Source organism: Anomaloglossus baeobatrachus, chromosome 5 (assembly GCF_048569485.1).
Source record: "Anomaloglossus baeobatrachus isolate aAnoBae1 chromosome 5, aAnoBae1.hap1, whole genome shotgun sequence".
Lineage (NCBI taxonomy): Eukaryota > Metazoa > Chordata > Amphibia > Anura > Aromobatidae > Anomaloglossus > Anomaloglossus baeobatrachus.
In genome coordinates, this window is record NC_134357.1 from 419450849 (window position 1) to 419466465 (window position 15617).

At 45.0% G+C, this 15617-nt stretch overlaps 1 protein-coding gene across 1 annotated transcript in view; it reads right to left on the reverse strand.

Moving 5' to 3' along the window:
• The window catches only part of SCN4A (sodium voltage-gated channel alpha subunit 4), a 191949-nt gene that overhangs the window by 20661 nt on the left and 155671 nt on the right, over nt 1-15617 (reverse strand). The window contains exons 15-17 of the mRNA XM_075350297.1: nt 10417-10773; nt 3508-3969; nt 2357-2480 (exon numbers count right to left, since the gene is read on the reverse strand). Coding sequence (XP_075206412.1) covers nt 2357-2480; nt 3508-3969; nt 10417-10773 — 943 coding nt within the window. The remainder of the gene's footprint in view (nt 1-2356; nt 2481-3507; nt 3970-10416; nt 10774-15617) is intronic.

Sequence of the window (15617 nt, forward strand, 5' to 3'; positions counted from 1 at the left end):
AGCGCAATAAACAGCACAAAATACTGCAGGATGGGAAACATCTATCAAATTGTATTAGTCCAGATTAAAACTATTTCTTAAAAAAATTAATCCCATGATGGATAGCGACATGGCCAGAGGGGAGATAATAAACAACATCGTGATCTTAAGAACATGAAAATCAATAGGTTACAGTATAATAGTAGGACAGAAAACATAATCATACCAGCCCAGAGGGAGATTCTGCATGGTGGGAATGTATGCTCGGCTCGAGGATGTTTTATTATTTCAGCTCTGATTGTACGTCATGTGCACTTTAGTGGCATTGCCATTGAGTCAATCTTTTTTTTCTTAGGGTATTAATTCCACTGATTTGTTTTACGCCCTCGTCTATTTTATAGTTTAAATTGTATGTAATGTAATAATATAATATTATTTTCTCTTTGTCCAGTCCTAAAATCCTTTACATCCATTTGCACTGTAACTTACTGTATTTCTTGTTGTGATCATGGGGTTAGATATTATCTCCCCTCTGGAGTGTGAGGTGATCTATAATAAATAAATATATATATATATATATATATATATATATATATATATATATATATATAAATACTTGTTAGTAGGACGAAATTATAATTCTGGCTTAAGCCTCGTTGGCATAGCCATGCCAAGATTGCTTCCACTTTTAAAAGTGATGGTAACTGAGTAAACTAATGAAAAGTCACTCTCCGGCTCCAGGTTTTTGTGGGTCCCGGGCGAAGAGTCTCAGTGGGCCCCATCCACACATAGACATGTACATACACAGATACATACACATACATACACATACATATTTTCAAAAAAATCCAGATTTTTGTAATCTTAAACATTTTTATGCTAACTCCATAGAATTCATATTTAAACAAAGAGACAAGGAGTAATTCCACATATCTATATTAAAATATCAAATTTTATTATAATTTAGTGAAGAAAAGTGAAAAATATATACAAAAAACACATTAAAAAATGCAGTGTTACAGGATGTAAAACACTCAAGGATGCATGGGATGAATGTGCCTTAATACAATTATTCAGAATTGTCTCAAAATTACAATCAATATTATTTGATACAGAGTTCCTTCAATTCATAATAATAATAATAATAATAATAATAATAATAATAAATAAGTGGAAACAGTGGGTAATAATATTTATTACCCACTGTTTCCACTTATAATTATTATTATGAATTGAAGGAACTCTGTATCAAATAATATTGATTGTAATTTTGAGACAATTCTGAATAATTGTATTAAGGCACATTCATCCCATGCATCCTTGAGTGTTTTACATCCTGTAACACTGCATTTTTTAATGTGTTTTTTGTATATATTTTTCACTTTTCTGCACTAAATTATAATAAAATTTGATATTTTAATATAGATATGTGGAATTACTCCTTGTCTCTTTGTTTAAATACACATACATATTTAAAGACAAATTCTCAAAAAATACATATAGACAGACAATCCTATACAGTCATATACACTGACATACATAGATACACATCATGCATGCACACACAGACACATTAGAGATATTATTAATATAGGGAAGCTGGCAGCAGCCTCACTCACCTCCCCCGCTTGTCTCCATCCAGCTCCTCCTGGGCATGTGACTGTGCCACGCTCATTGATGGCACACACAGAGCACACTGACACTGCTATATATACACACAACACAGGATGGGGGCTACAGTATATAAATGACAGGAGGGGCTGGGGGCATAAACATTACTGGGGGGGCTATGATGTTACTGGGGTAACATTTAACTCTGTGGGACATACACATTACTGGGGTGGGTGGCCTAGAGCTCTGTGGGACCACACATACGGCTCTGGGGTGGCAGCGCATACGGCTCTGGGGTTGCAGCGCATAAAGCTCTGGGGGTCCTATACAGCTCAAGGAGGGGCACCTGCTGCTCTGAGAGGGCCCATACAGCTCAGGAGTGGGGGCCTATACAGATCAGGGGGGTGGAACATACAGCTCAGGTGCAGGTGGTCCCCACACAGATCGGGGGTGGGGGGTGGGGGGGTGTAACATACAGCTCAGATGGAGGAGGGGGGCCATACAGATCAGGGGTAACATACAGCTCAGGGGGGAACATACAGCTCAGGTGAAGGGGGGCCATAAGCTGTACTCAATGTGCTGGCTGGACTTCATACTTTACACTTATGAGGGGCAACATCCCGAAACACCATGTGTGCAAATTGAAATTCTGGTTTGGCTTTTATCATATGACAAGGCTCATTAAAGGGTCGATATTGACTTTTAGGATTGCTTCTTCTAATAGGTGGCAAGTTGTCTACCTCTCTGAAGAGGCAATGGGGCATACCTTCTGTAAAGCATTCTTCTGGGCCTTCCTCTTCTTTATGTTCAAAGGTTTCTTCCTCCTCCTCTGGCTCTGGAGGTCTATAATCAGCTGTACTGCACATTGAAGAACCATCGAAAAATTTCTTCTACACAGAGAGTAACAGAGAAGTCAGTGAAGAAGCAGGAAGAAATCCTAAATGGCCACTGTCATTTTCAACAAACTGCATAAATGAATAGTACAAGACAATATAAGAAACCTTCTAATATAGCTTATCAGTGAAATCGGCTTCTTTCTCCACATTTGAGACACTTTCCCCCCCGCCATTTAAACTAACTGTGCACGCTGAAAAACTGCTAAAATGTGCTTCCTTCAAAACAAGGTAGACTGCAAGCACAGTGTGATGTCAGGTCATACCTCGTATTATATTCTATAGAGAGGAGGAATGAAGAGCACTCAGCAGAGAGAGACAAGGAGACACAGGCAGGTAATGCTGCAGCTTCAAACAACTGTTTAGCTCATTCCAGAGCTGGATTCACAGCAACACTGCTCAGTACTGCTATCATCCATGCTGCTGCTTTTGTCTTTATGTTACAGGGAAAGAAAAGGGGAAATCTCCCCTGTCTCTGTGTGCTGTGTATAGGAGACATCATAGCTGATCATCTCCATCCACTAGCTCAGAGACAACTGAAATAAGAGACAAAAACTATAAAACTGGTAAAAATTGAAAAATACAAGATATGTCATAAAATGACCAGAAATAGAATACATTCATTGCAGCCTATTCTAGATATCTGAAATGACATGTATGCTTTAAAACAATGTTAGAGATGTATTGTCCTCTCAATATTTGACACCCTTAGACTAGAAGAACTATTATTTGAAACATCTACATTACCCTCTTACCTACTATATTCCAGATTTACAAACCTAGTATTGGCTCTTGATACAGTTAATTTGAGAACGTTTTCTGGACTCGATTTGATAAGCTTAGATCATGTTTACCCAGATCGCCCAAGGCATCTAAGCCCAATGAACCCTTGAAGCTGCCTAGGTTTGCTTAGTACTGAAGTACATGTATAGTATTTTATAGCAAGATTGTTAATTATTATTGAACATGGCATATACTGTACATGTAAGATATTATTAATTAGGTCCTGTGGATTAAGCTTTACCTTAGGCTTTATTACTGTTTCTTCAAACTCGGACTGTGTGTCGAACTCATCTGTTTCCAGAAATTCCAGATCTGACTCTTCAGATGCTATGGGCACTTCTATCCTGTAGTGCGGATTGTTAATCAGGTTGATATGATCTAACTCAGTCATGATATAACGCGGCTTTTTCACCAGGCCATCAACAACCGGACATTCTAACTTAGGCTCTTCTTCAGTCTCTAAGTGGTTCAGAGCAAAACTTTCTTTATTAACATCCTCAATATTATTCTTGTCCTCCTCTTTATTCTGCGCTTTCTTCTTAAAAGGTAGCAAGGAAATGACAGTTTTCTTTACAAAGTCAATGCCCCTAGTAATCCTTCCCAGGGCAATCTGTAGGTTATTCATCTCCCCATCATCATCAGAGGCCGAAAGGTTGTCAGCACTGAAGGAGCTCAGCAACAAAGCCAAGAACAGGTTCAACACCTTGAAACAGAACCAAAACGGAATACATAGATGAATATACTTCAAATGTGTAAGACAACTTGGGGGTTGTAATCAATCCTATAATATGGAGCTATATTCATTTATTTAAAGGGAACCTATCATGTAAAAGAAAAGTCTAGGTACAATACTCCAAAGCTTAGTCAGGGCCTCAGTGGAGCATGATAAAAGCTATAGTCTTATACACAGTCACTGTTTTTTGTCCCACATGAAATATACTAGCCATTAGAAGAAAGCAAGAGCTGTCACAGCTCATTAAAGCATGGAGGATTAAGCTGGTGTCACACTAAACGACAGCGACAACGACGTCGCTGTTACGTCACCATTTTCGGTGACGTAACAGCGACCTTGTAAGTCGCTGTTATGATCGCTGCTTAGCTGTCAAACACAGCAGAAGCAGCGATCATAACGTCGCTGTACTACATGTGCAGAGAGCAGGGAGCCGCGCTTAGCGCTGGCTCCTTGCTCTCCTGCAGCACACATCGGGTTAATTAACCCGATGTGTGCTGCAGCTACATGTCACAGTGCAGAGAGCAGGGAGCCGCGCGCACTGCTTAGCGCTGGCTCCTTGCTCTCCTTGCTACAGTATGCATCGGGTTAATTACCCGATGCGTACTGCAGCCACATGTCACAGTGCAGGAGCCGGCGCTGGCAGCAAGAGCGGAGGCTGGTAACCAGCGTAAACATCGGGTAACCAGGGAAAGGTCTTCCCTTGGTTACCCGATGTTTACGCTGGTTACAGCTTACCGCAGCTGCCAGTGCCGGCTCCTGATCGCTTCATTTCGTCGCTCTCTCGCTGTCACACACAGCGATGTGTGTGTCACAGCGGGAGAGTGACGACCAAAAAATGAAGCTGGACATTCAGCAACGACCGGCGACCTCACAGCAGGGGCCAGGTCGTTGCTGGATGTCACACACAGCGACAGCGACGGGACGTCGCTGCAACGTCACAGAAAATGGTGACGTAGCAGCGACGTCGTTGTCGTCGTCGTTATGTGTGACACCAGCTTTATGAACATTGTGAAGAGCGCATTCAACAGATAGGCGAGGGATTAGCCACCCAAGAAAAGTCTGTAGACTGATGACTGAGAGTGTAGAAGATAGAGCTCTGTGTCAGAAACTGCTAAAGGACTTATGATTGTGCGGGAGAAGTAGGCTAAAAGTGCTACAAGTAAAAAAGTGATTGAAATTGGTTGTGACCAGCACTGTGGGTGTGTTTGGCGCTGCTGAGAAAATAAAATAGAGAACGAGGTGCTGCTGAGGAGATTGCAAGCAGATCTTGACAAACATCAGCAAATTGTGGCAAGCCTAAAAGCACTGTTGCAAGAGCTATTCGTCAACCTGATTTCAAGTTACATGTTTCCTCTCTGAGACTGTAAAACCATACAGCTTTCTGCCTTCCAGCGTGACGGGTTATTGAACTGTCATCTATGTGTCACAACTTCTTTTTGCCAACCGTGACTGGAATCATTACAAGTGTCAGCAAATTAATGTAAGTGTAAATCAGTGTTGCAAATGCCATTTGTTCATATCTTTTCTTTGAGACAGTAAAACCATCAAGCTTCCGGGATTCCTGCAACTAAAGTTATTGAACTTTTATCTCTGTATGAAAGCTTCTTTTTTACCATCTGTGAAGGCACAGCCCTGTTCAATGTCTGTCAAGGGTTAATGTTCTTAATTTGGCCAGAAATGGGTCCCTTTTGTGTGATATCTCAAGTTTAAGTCATTGTTTTCTACCGGACTCATCAGAGCATTCCATTGTCTGAGGTTGTGTATTGCTAATTTAATGTAAATCCCCTCAGTCTCTCTGTCTACCTCACTCAGAGGAGAAATATACAGGAGAATTAACTATGCGGATTGGAATGCCACCCAATAAGAGCCCAGCCTTATTCCACCAATCCGGTAAGACCACAATACCCTGGGATGAATGCCCTTTGGGTGCCTGCCAATAGCAGGGTGCTGCTGGTTTGGGGTATGCGGCCCTGTAAGCTCCGAAGGCACGAATATTCTAATCTCTGGTGAGCCAGCAGAAGGGTGAGACTCTGCTGCCTGTTACATCGTGTGATGTGCATGGTTTTGCCTTTGACTGTAGGGGATCCAATAAAGTCTAATTATTGTGGTTCTCACACCCTGTGTTGTTTGAGTAGTGTTCTGCCCAGTAGTGTTCTACAAATAAGGAGTTCGGGCGTTTAGTTGGGATGAGCCCTGGTCCATGCGGTCTTTCTAAAAGCGGCCAGGCCTGCGGATGAGAGCACCCACTGACCCCCCTGTCTCCAAACCATCCATGATTGGAGAACAACTAATTAAAGGAACATACCATTTTTCTTTTTTTTTTGTAAAGCAGTTTGCTACATACAGGACAGCAAAAGGAACCAACAACCTTACATACTGTCAAGCTTTTCTAGTATTTTTGATACCAGTAATATCAAAACCCTAATGGACCAATTAAATTCAATGAAGTATTTCGGAATCAATTTAGATCTGTTGGTAAATGCAATAACAGACGATATTTCATTCTGTATAGACTGCAGGCCAAAAGAAAATAAGATGGAGAACTAGTACAACTAATACATGGTGCTGAGATTTAAATAGCATCTTAATATACAGTGCCTACAAGTAGTATTCAACCCCCTGCAGATTTAGCAGGTTTACACATTCGGAATTGACTTGGCATTGTGACATTTGGACTGTAGATCAGCCTGGAAGTGTGAAATGCACTGCAGCAAAAAAGAATGTTATTTCTTTTTTTATTTTTTTTTTAAATTGTGAAAAGTTTATTCAGAGGGTCATTTATTATTCAACCCCTCAAACCACAAGAATTCTGTTTGGTTACCCTAAAGTATTAAGAAGTATTTCAGGCACAAAGAACAATGAGCTTCACATGTTTGGATTAATTATCTCTTTTTCCAGCCTTTTCTGACTAATTAAGACCCTCTCCAAACTTGTGAACAGCACTCATACATGGTCAACATGGGAAAGACAAAGGAGCATTCCAAGGCCATCAGAGACAAAATCGTGGAGGGTCACAAGGCTGGCAAGGGGTACAAAACCCTTTCCAAGGAGTTGCGCCTAACTGTCTCCACTGCTGGGAGCATCATCCGGAAGTGGAAGGCTTATGGAACTACTGTTAGCCTTCCACGGCCTGGACAGCCTTTGAAAGTTTCCTCCCGTGCCGAGGCCAGGCTTGTCCGAAGAGTCAAGGCTAACCCAAGGACAACAAGGAAGGAGCTCCGGGAAGATCTCATGGCAGTGGGGACATTGGTGTCAGTCAATACCATAAGTAACGTACTCCACCGCAATGGTCTCCGTTCCAGACGAGCCCGTAAGGTACCTTTACTTTCAAAGCGTCATGTCAAGGCTCGTCTACAGTTTGCTCATGATCACTTGGAGGACTCTGAGACAGACTGGTTCAAGGTTCTCTGGTCTGATGAGACCAAGATCGAAATCTTTGGTGCCAACCACACACGTGACGTTTGGAGACTGGATGGCACTGCATACGACCCCAAGAATACCATCCCTACAGTCAAGCATGGTGGTGGCAGCATCATGCTGTGGGGCTGTTTCTCAGCCAAGGGGCCTGGCCATCTGGTCCGCATCCATGGGAAGATGGATAGCACGACCTACCTGGAGATTTTGGCCAAGAACCTCCGCTCCTCCATCAAGGATCTTAAGATGGGTCGTCATTTCATCTTCCAACAAGACAACGACCCAAAGCATACAGCCAAGAAAACCAAGGCCTGGTTCAAGAGGGAAAAAATCAAGGTGTTGCAGTGGCCTAGTCAGTCTCCTGACCTTAACCCAATTGAAAACTTGTGGAAGGAGCTCAAGATTAAAGTCCACATGAGACACCCAAAGAACCTAGATAACTTGGAGAAGATCTGCATGGGGGAGTGGGCCAAGATAACTCCAGAGACCTGTGCCGGCCTGATCAGGTCTTATAAAAGACGATTATTAGCTGTAATTGCAAACAAGGGTTATTCCACAAAATATTAAACCTAGGGGTTGAATAATAATTGACCCACACTTTTATGTTGAAAATTTATTAAAATTTAACTGAGCAACATAACTTGTTGGTTTGTAAGATTTATGCATTTGTTAATAAATCCTGCTCTTGTTTGAAGTTTGCAGGCTCTAACTTATTTGCATCTTATCAAACCTGCTAAATCTGCAGGGGGTTGAATATTACTTGTAGGCACTGTATGTATCTCATCTCTCTATATCTGCAATATCTACATTATACCCCTGGACACCTTCCTGTAGTTTTCTATTTTCCATGCAGGCAGGATTACCTTGCTACTTGGGTTGCTTCCCTTAAATCCTATTATAACTGTAAAGCAATGCTGGAGGAAATGTCTGGCTGCTTAGAATAGAGCTTAACTAATGGTTTGTCCAGCTGCCAAGGTTTTACTATTCCACTCTCAGGTCTGTCAGAACCTGGGCTGCTGCACATCATTTCACAGCACACTGACATTTCTCTGCAGCTTTAGCAGCAAATGACCCTGCAAAGTGGCTAACCAAACAGCCATAAATAATATTCTTCTCCGCTCACATTCTATGTATAGAGTCTTTATTCATTATAATGTCATCCTTACTAGATTGAGATATAAGCACTATCTGTTCTACATTATTGGTCAATTGCAGAAAAACCTGCATCAAGTTTTGCGTATGGTTAGTTGGACTTTGGGACCTCAAGGGTGGGCAAAATTCTCTTGTTTTTACTGGAATCTACAGTATATAGCAGTTAGTGTTTTGTGAAAGTATTCACCCCCTCGGCATTTTACTTATGTTGATACCTTACAACCTGGGTTTAAATATTTTTATAATCCGATTTGTGTGTGATGAATCAGCACTAAATAGTCTAAGTTGGGGAAGTGAAGTGAGAAAAATATAGGCAAACATTACATTTACAGGATAAAATAAATATAAATTGCCATGTGCATATGTATTCCTAAAGATTTCTTGGGCAAGCAATTACCTTCATAAGTCATATACTTAGTGAAAGGAAGTCCACCTGTGTGCAATCCAAGTGTTTCAGGGTCTGTCACTATACTGCAACGCCATTAACCAAGAGGCACCACTAACCAAACACCACATGAAGACCAAGGAGATCTCCAAATATGTCAGAGACAAAGTGGTGAGAAGTACAAGTCAGGGTTGGGTTCTAAAAAATATCCCAATGTCTGATGATTCCCTGGAGCACCATCAAAACCATTATTATTAAATGGAAAGAACATGGAACCACAACAAACCTGCAAAGAGAAGGCCACCCATCAAAACTCTCAGCCCAAGCAAGGAGAGAATTAACCAGCGAGGCAGTATAGAGACCAAAGGTAGCCCTGAAGAGCTGCAGAGTTCCCAAGCGAGACTGGAGTATCTGTCCATATGACCATAGTAAGCTATATACTTCACAGAGCTGGCGTTTATGGAAGATTGGTCAGAAAAAAGTCATTATTTACAGCCAAAAATCAGAAGGCTTGTTTTGATTTTGCTAAAAGAAATTTGGGAGACTCCCCAAATGGATGGAGGAAGGAGCAGTGATCAGATGAGACCAAAATTTAACTTTTTGGCCACCAAGATAAATACTATATCTGGCGCCAAACCAACACAGCTCAAGAGCACCATCCCCACAGTGAAACATGGTGGTACAGCATCATGTTGTGAGAATATTTTCTGGCAGCAGGGGCAGGGAAAATGGTTCGATGGATGGATGGTGCGAAATACAAAGATATTTTTGAGTGAAATCTGTTTCAGTCTGTCAGTGATTTGAGACGGAGATGGAGGTTCACCTTCCAACAAGCCAATGACCCAAAGCATACTGCTAAAGCAACACTCAAATGGTTTAAGGTGAAATGTGTAAATGTATTGTAATGGCCTACTCAAAGCCCAGATCTTAATCCAATTGAGAAGCTATGGTGAGAGTTGAGGATTGCTGTTCATCAGAGGAAACCATCTAACCTGAAGGAGCTGGAGCAATTTTGCCTTGAGGAATTGGCAAAAATCTCAGTACAAATATGTGGAAAGCTCATAGAATCTTATCCAAAGCGATGTGCAGCTATAATTGCTGCAAAAGGAGGCTCTGCAAAGTACTGACTTTAGGGGGTGAATAGTTTTCAGTTACTTTATCCTACTACGTTGTTTGCTTCACAAAATAAAATCAAATGTTCAGAGCTGTGAGTATGTTCTTTACATGAACTGATGCAAACCCTCAATAAAAAAAATGAAATTCCAGGACGTAAGGTAGCAAAATACAAAAAAATGCCAAGAGGGGTGAATACTATCTCAAGGCACTGTATATTAACCATATAACTCTCTGGCCCATTTTGATCCCTATGGCACAAAACTCAACTTATCTCTACAGTATAGGCCCCTAGAATGCTATAGGCACCCTAAATATTCCTGTACATGCAATAATACAAATAATAGACTCACCACCAGGTTACCAACCACCATGACCATCATGAATACTATCAGACACATCGCTTGTCCTGCCACCTCCATACAGTCCCACATGGTCTCAATCCACTCCCCGCACAGGATCCGGAAAACAATGAGGAAGGAATGGAAGAAATCATGCATGTGCCATCGAGGAAGAACACAGTCTGAGTTGATCTTGCACACACACTCTTTATAGCTCTTCCCAAAAAGCTGCATTCCCACAACTGCAAAAATGAAGACGATGATGGCCAGGACCAGTGTGAGGTTCCCAAGAGCTCCCACTGAGTTACCAATGATTTTGATGAGCATGTTCAATGTCGGCCAAGATTTAGCGAGTTTGAAGACCCTCAGCTAGAAAGATAAAAGAGTATGAAAATTATTACAAAATATATATACAGTAGAATATATACAAGAGTATTTTGCGAAAATTGGGTGGTGGGTCAAAAACAGGGAATGAGTTAAAAAAACAAACTCTATACTAACTTCTTAAATCTCCCACTAGTCTCTAAAGCGGGCTTTACATGCTGCAATCTCACTAGCAAGATTGCAAGCGATCGAACCCGCCCCCGTCGGTTGTGCGACACGGGCAAATTGCTGCCCGTGCCGCACAACCTCGCTTAACCCCGTCACACGTACTTACCTGCCCTGCGACGTCGCTCTGGCCGGCGAACCGCCCCCTTTCTAAGGGGGCGGTTCATGCGGCGTCACAGCGACGTCACACGGCAGGCGTCCAATAGAAGCGGAGGGGCGGAGATGAGCGGGACATAACATCCCGCCCACCTCCTTCCGTTCGCATTGCCGGTGGAGGCAGGTAAGATGTTTGTCGCTCCTGCGGTGTCACACACAGCGATGTGTGGTGCCGCAGGAACGACGAACATCATCGCTAATAAGCAGAAAACGATTTTGACTGCTTTTGCGATTGTTTAAGGTCGCTCATAAGTGTCACACACTACGATATTGTTAATGACGCCGGATGTGCGTTACAAACAACGTGACCCCGACAATAATTCATTAATGATATCGTAGCGTGTAAAGCCCGCTTTAGTCTTTACATGGAATACCTCCGCAGCCAATCACTAGCCTCAATGTTCAGGTAGCATATATGATGGCATCACTGCTGAGGACAGTAACTGGTGGCAGCAGTCATGTGCATGATGTACAACATGTGATCTTTGCAGGAAGTAGATAGTGACTTGTCAGGAGCAGAAAATATAGTAAGATCCTAAGCTTGCAGTAGGGTAGGTGACTGTTGTGAGTAGAGTGGGAACTTAGGGTACTTTCACACTTGCGTTGTTTTCCTTCCGTCACAATCCGCCCTTTTGGAAAACAGCGGAATCCGTTAACGGATTCCGCTGTTTCCCATAGACTTGTATGGATGACGGATTGTGCCAAAAGGACCTCCGTTGCTTCCGCTGGGCGACGCTCCGTTGCTTCCGGCCAACGGGAGGAACGTAGCATGTAACATTTTCTTGAGCAGCGGAATCCTTAGGATTTCACTGCGCATGCTCTCTCTGGCTCCCTGCACCCGTAACCAAGATAAATATCGGGTAACCAAGGAAAGTGCTTTACCCGATATTTACCCTGGCCGCGTGTGCAGGGAGCCCAACACTTCCCCGCTCGGCTCCGCCCCCTCCCGCACTCCACTCCGCATATATTATATATATATATATATATATCACGCACACACACACACACTCACCTATCCTCAGCGCCATGGCCCCGCTCGGCTCCACCCACTCCACCCCCCGCACACATTCTCAGCGGCCGAGCGATCAGCTGATCACCCGGTGCTGGGAGCGATCAGCTGATCATCCGGCGCTGGGAGCGATCAGCTGATCACCCGGCGCTGGGAATGATCAGTTTACCCCCCCCCGTGCTGGGAGCGATCAGCTGATCACACGGCGCTGGGAGTGATCAGTTTACCCCCCCGTGCTGGGAGCAATCAGCTGATCACCCGGCGCTGGGAGCGATCAGTTGATCACCCGACAGCCGTCTAATGGGAGCGATAAGCTGATCACCCGGCGGCCGGCTACTAGGAGCGATCAGCTGATCACCCGGCGGCCGGCTACTGGGAGCGATCAGCTGATCGTTCACAATAGTCTGCCGCCGGTAAAAAAAATAAAAAAAAAATCAAAACGGATTGCATTGTTTTGCAGCATCCGTTGAATCTGTTGTGCCACTATATGCAACACATCCGTTGCATCCGTCACACAACGCAATGCAACGGATGCCATTCAACACAAGTGTGAAACTAGTGTGACGCCCTGGGCAAGCCAGGGGTCACAGGTCATGCACCAACACACCCTACACCCCAGTTAGGTACACCAAAGCTAAACTAAAATCCTTGTTGCCTTCCTCCAGGGGCTGATGTTCACACCAGGGGGTGGGCCAGGCGGTTGGCTCCGCCCACCGAGGAGTACACAGCCCTGGAGGCAGGAGGAACCAGGCAGTCAAGTGAGGGAAGTGAAAGTGAGAGGAAGCAAGATAGAGTTTGGAGGAGGAAGTGGAAGGAGTGGAAGATTAGCCCAGGCAGGGCTCGAGTAAAGTTCAGTTTAGGAGAAGAAAGGTGAAAGGTGACAGAAAGAAAGCCTGAAGAGAGTCCAGCTGAGTGCAGGACAGGGTCAGCAAGGTCAGCAACGGCGGTGACTGTCTGGAGGGGGACCGTTTGGAAGTTCCTGGAAGGACCGCGAACGGGAAGTGGCCCGGCGGTCTGGAGCAGTGTACCAAAAGACAGTCAGCACCAGGGCAGGGGCCTCTCGGACCCCGGCAAGGCTTGGAGTCGCCAGAATTTGCCAAATCCGTCAGTGAAGGGGACGCAGATCCCCCAACAACCAAGTCCCGATAGAAGGCAACAGCCCAACCATTGTAGCAGAAACACCGCCACCGCCAGGGCACCAGTTTCTCAGGGCCAGCGCCTGCGGGCAAAGAGTAGAGCTCCTCCGGTCCAGCTTGAAACCGGGGAGCGGGTTACCGGTGGGAACCCATCGCTACCAACACAGAAACAAAGGTGCAAGGAAAAGGGACATCACCGTCACCTACTGGGAAAGCAAGTGCAGCCGTCCGTGGGAACCGTCTTTCCAGTCGTGTGGTTTACCGTAAAACTGTGTCAACGTCTCAGGCTGAGTGAGTACCACAGTGCCGCGAGGCACAGCGCTGCCCCCGCGTCCCTGCGCCCACCAGGCCCGGCATCTCCCATCTCATCACCGGGCCCCGGGATCACCAATCCCTACCCACGGAGGGGCAACGCAACACCTGGCTGCTCCGCATCACCATCCCCGGGATCCCCATATTGAGCAGCGGTGGTGAAATCACCACAACCGTGGGTGGCGTCACGGACAATAAACTATCCCCACACCCAACACCCCCTTTCACTCACGGGCGAAGAGTGCCGCTCGAGAACCCCCGGGATCCGGCCCACGGCTCGAGCCACCACTGAGCAGCAACCGCCGGACCCGAGCAGAAGGGGTGAGCGTAGTGTGCTGACACCCTCCTCCCCGCCCGCGACACTAGCCTTAGGAGTTCAATGTAGCACTCTATTCACATACAATCTACAAAATTAATAAGATAAAGTTTTTGGAGGTACTAATTCTCCTTGAAGGGAACCGTTCAAGTCTCCAAATGCTGTCAACCTGCAGATATGAAGTTAATCACTATTTGCCCTGTCACATTGACTGACAGCCGTCTCTGCACTGGTACACTGCATAGTCATCTGTCAGTCAGTGACGGAGCATTTTTACAGCCACAGTTCACTGTATACTGAACAGGGACTGGAGCCAATTCGGCCGCGCCTCTATGACTGAGAGCCGGAGGTGGGGGCTACCAGGAGGAATAAAGAACACTTTCTCCAAATAGTGCAGTGGCCGCACGGCTTTGGAATGATATTAACTCCATATCTGCAGGTTAACAGCATTTGGGGACATGACAGGTTCCCTTTAGGCCTAAAATACACGTCCGCAAAAAAAATTTACGTGTCTCACGGTCCGTTTTTCGGGTCCGTGTTCCGTTTTTTAGGGGAGTTTCTCCGGTACGTATGGCATCCGTGTGATGGCGTATGCGAGCCGTGTGTGCGTGTGGAATGTCCGTATTGACATAAAATACGTACGTGTGCTGTCCGTGTGCTGTCCGTTTTTAAAGGCCCGCAATCTTACCCAATTAACGATTTTAATCATTCATCATGAGATCCTGGTGTTGTTGTTTGCTTTCAATTGTCCTGATAGATTGGAAACAAGTGTTTCAGATTTCGTGATGAAAAATGGACACGGACGAAACGTGCTGAACACGGACATACTACGTGTGCGGTCCGTGCAGGCACGGACCCATAGACTAAAGCGGGTCCGTGCCTGCGTGCTGCCGGCCAAAAACGGACATGTCGTCCATGTTGAAAAGCGCACACACGTACTTACGACACGGACACACGTTCCGTGTGATTTTACGTACGTGTGCCATCTTCCATTGAATAACATGGGTCTCCGTGTGTACGTGTCTCCGGTACGTACAAATATGTACCGCACACGTACAAATTACACGGATGTGTGTTGCGGGTCCTAAAGAGATACATCTGGTGAAGTGAGTTTTACAGGCAATGCTCTGTGGGATAAAGTATGTAAATTATCTTTCCTTAAGAAAAAAAAGAAACTGTTTCTTTTGCACCACTTACTACATAACTACAAAAGATGAAATAATTTTGTAGGACCATGGTCAATGTCTGCATCAGTATCCCATGGGCGTTGGACGGGATCTCTGTGAACCGCCTCCTAACTGCTGAAATCGTTGCCGTTGTTTCTGATTTTTTTGGCATAAGCAGATAAGGAACAAACTAGATGTGGCACTGTTAAGGCTGCTTTACACGATGTCGCTGGTGAAAGCACCCACCCCCGTCTGTTGTGCGTCACGGGCAAATCGCTGCCCGTGGCGCACAACATCGCTAGGACCCGTCACACGTACTTACCTGTCTAGCGACGTCGCCGGTGAACCGCCTCCTTTCTAAGGGGGCGGTTCGTTTGGCGTCACAGTGACGTCACACGGCAGGCGGCCAGTAGAAGCGGAGGGGCGGAGAGCAGCCGAATGAAAGACACGCCCACCTCGTTGCCGGAGGACGCAGGTACGGTCTTGTTCGTCGTTCCTGGGGTGTCACACGTAGCGATGTGTGCTGCCTCAGGAACGACCAACAACCTGCGTCCTGCACCAACAAGGAT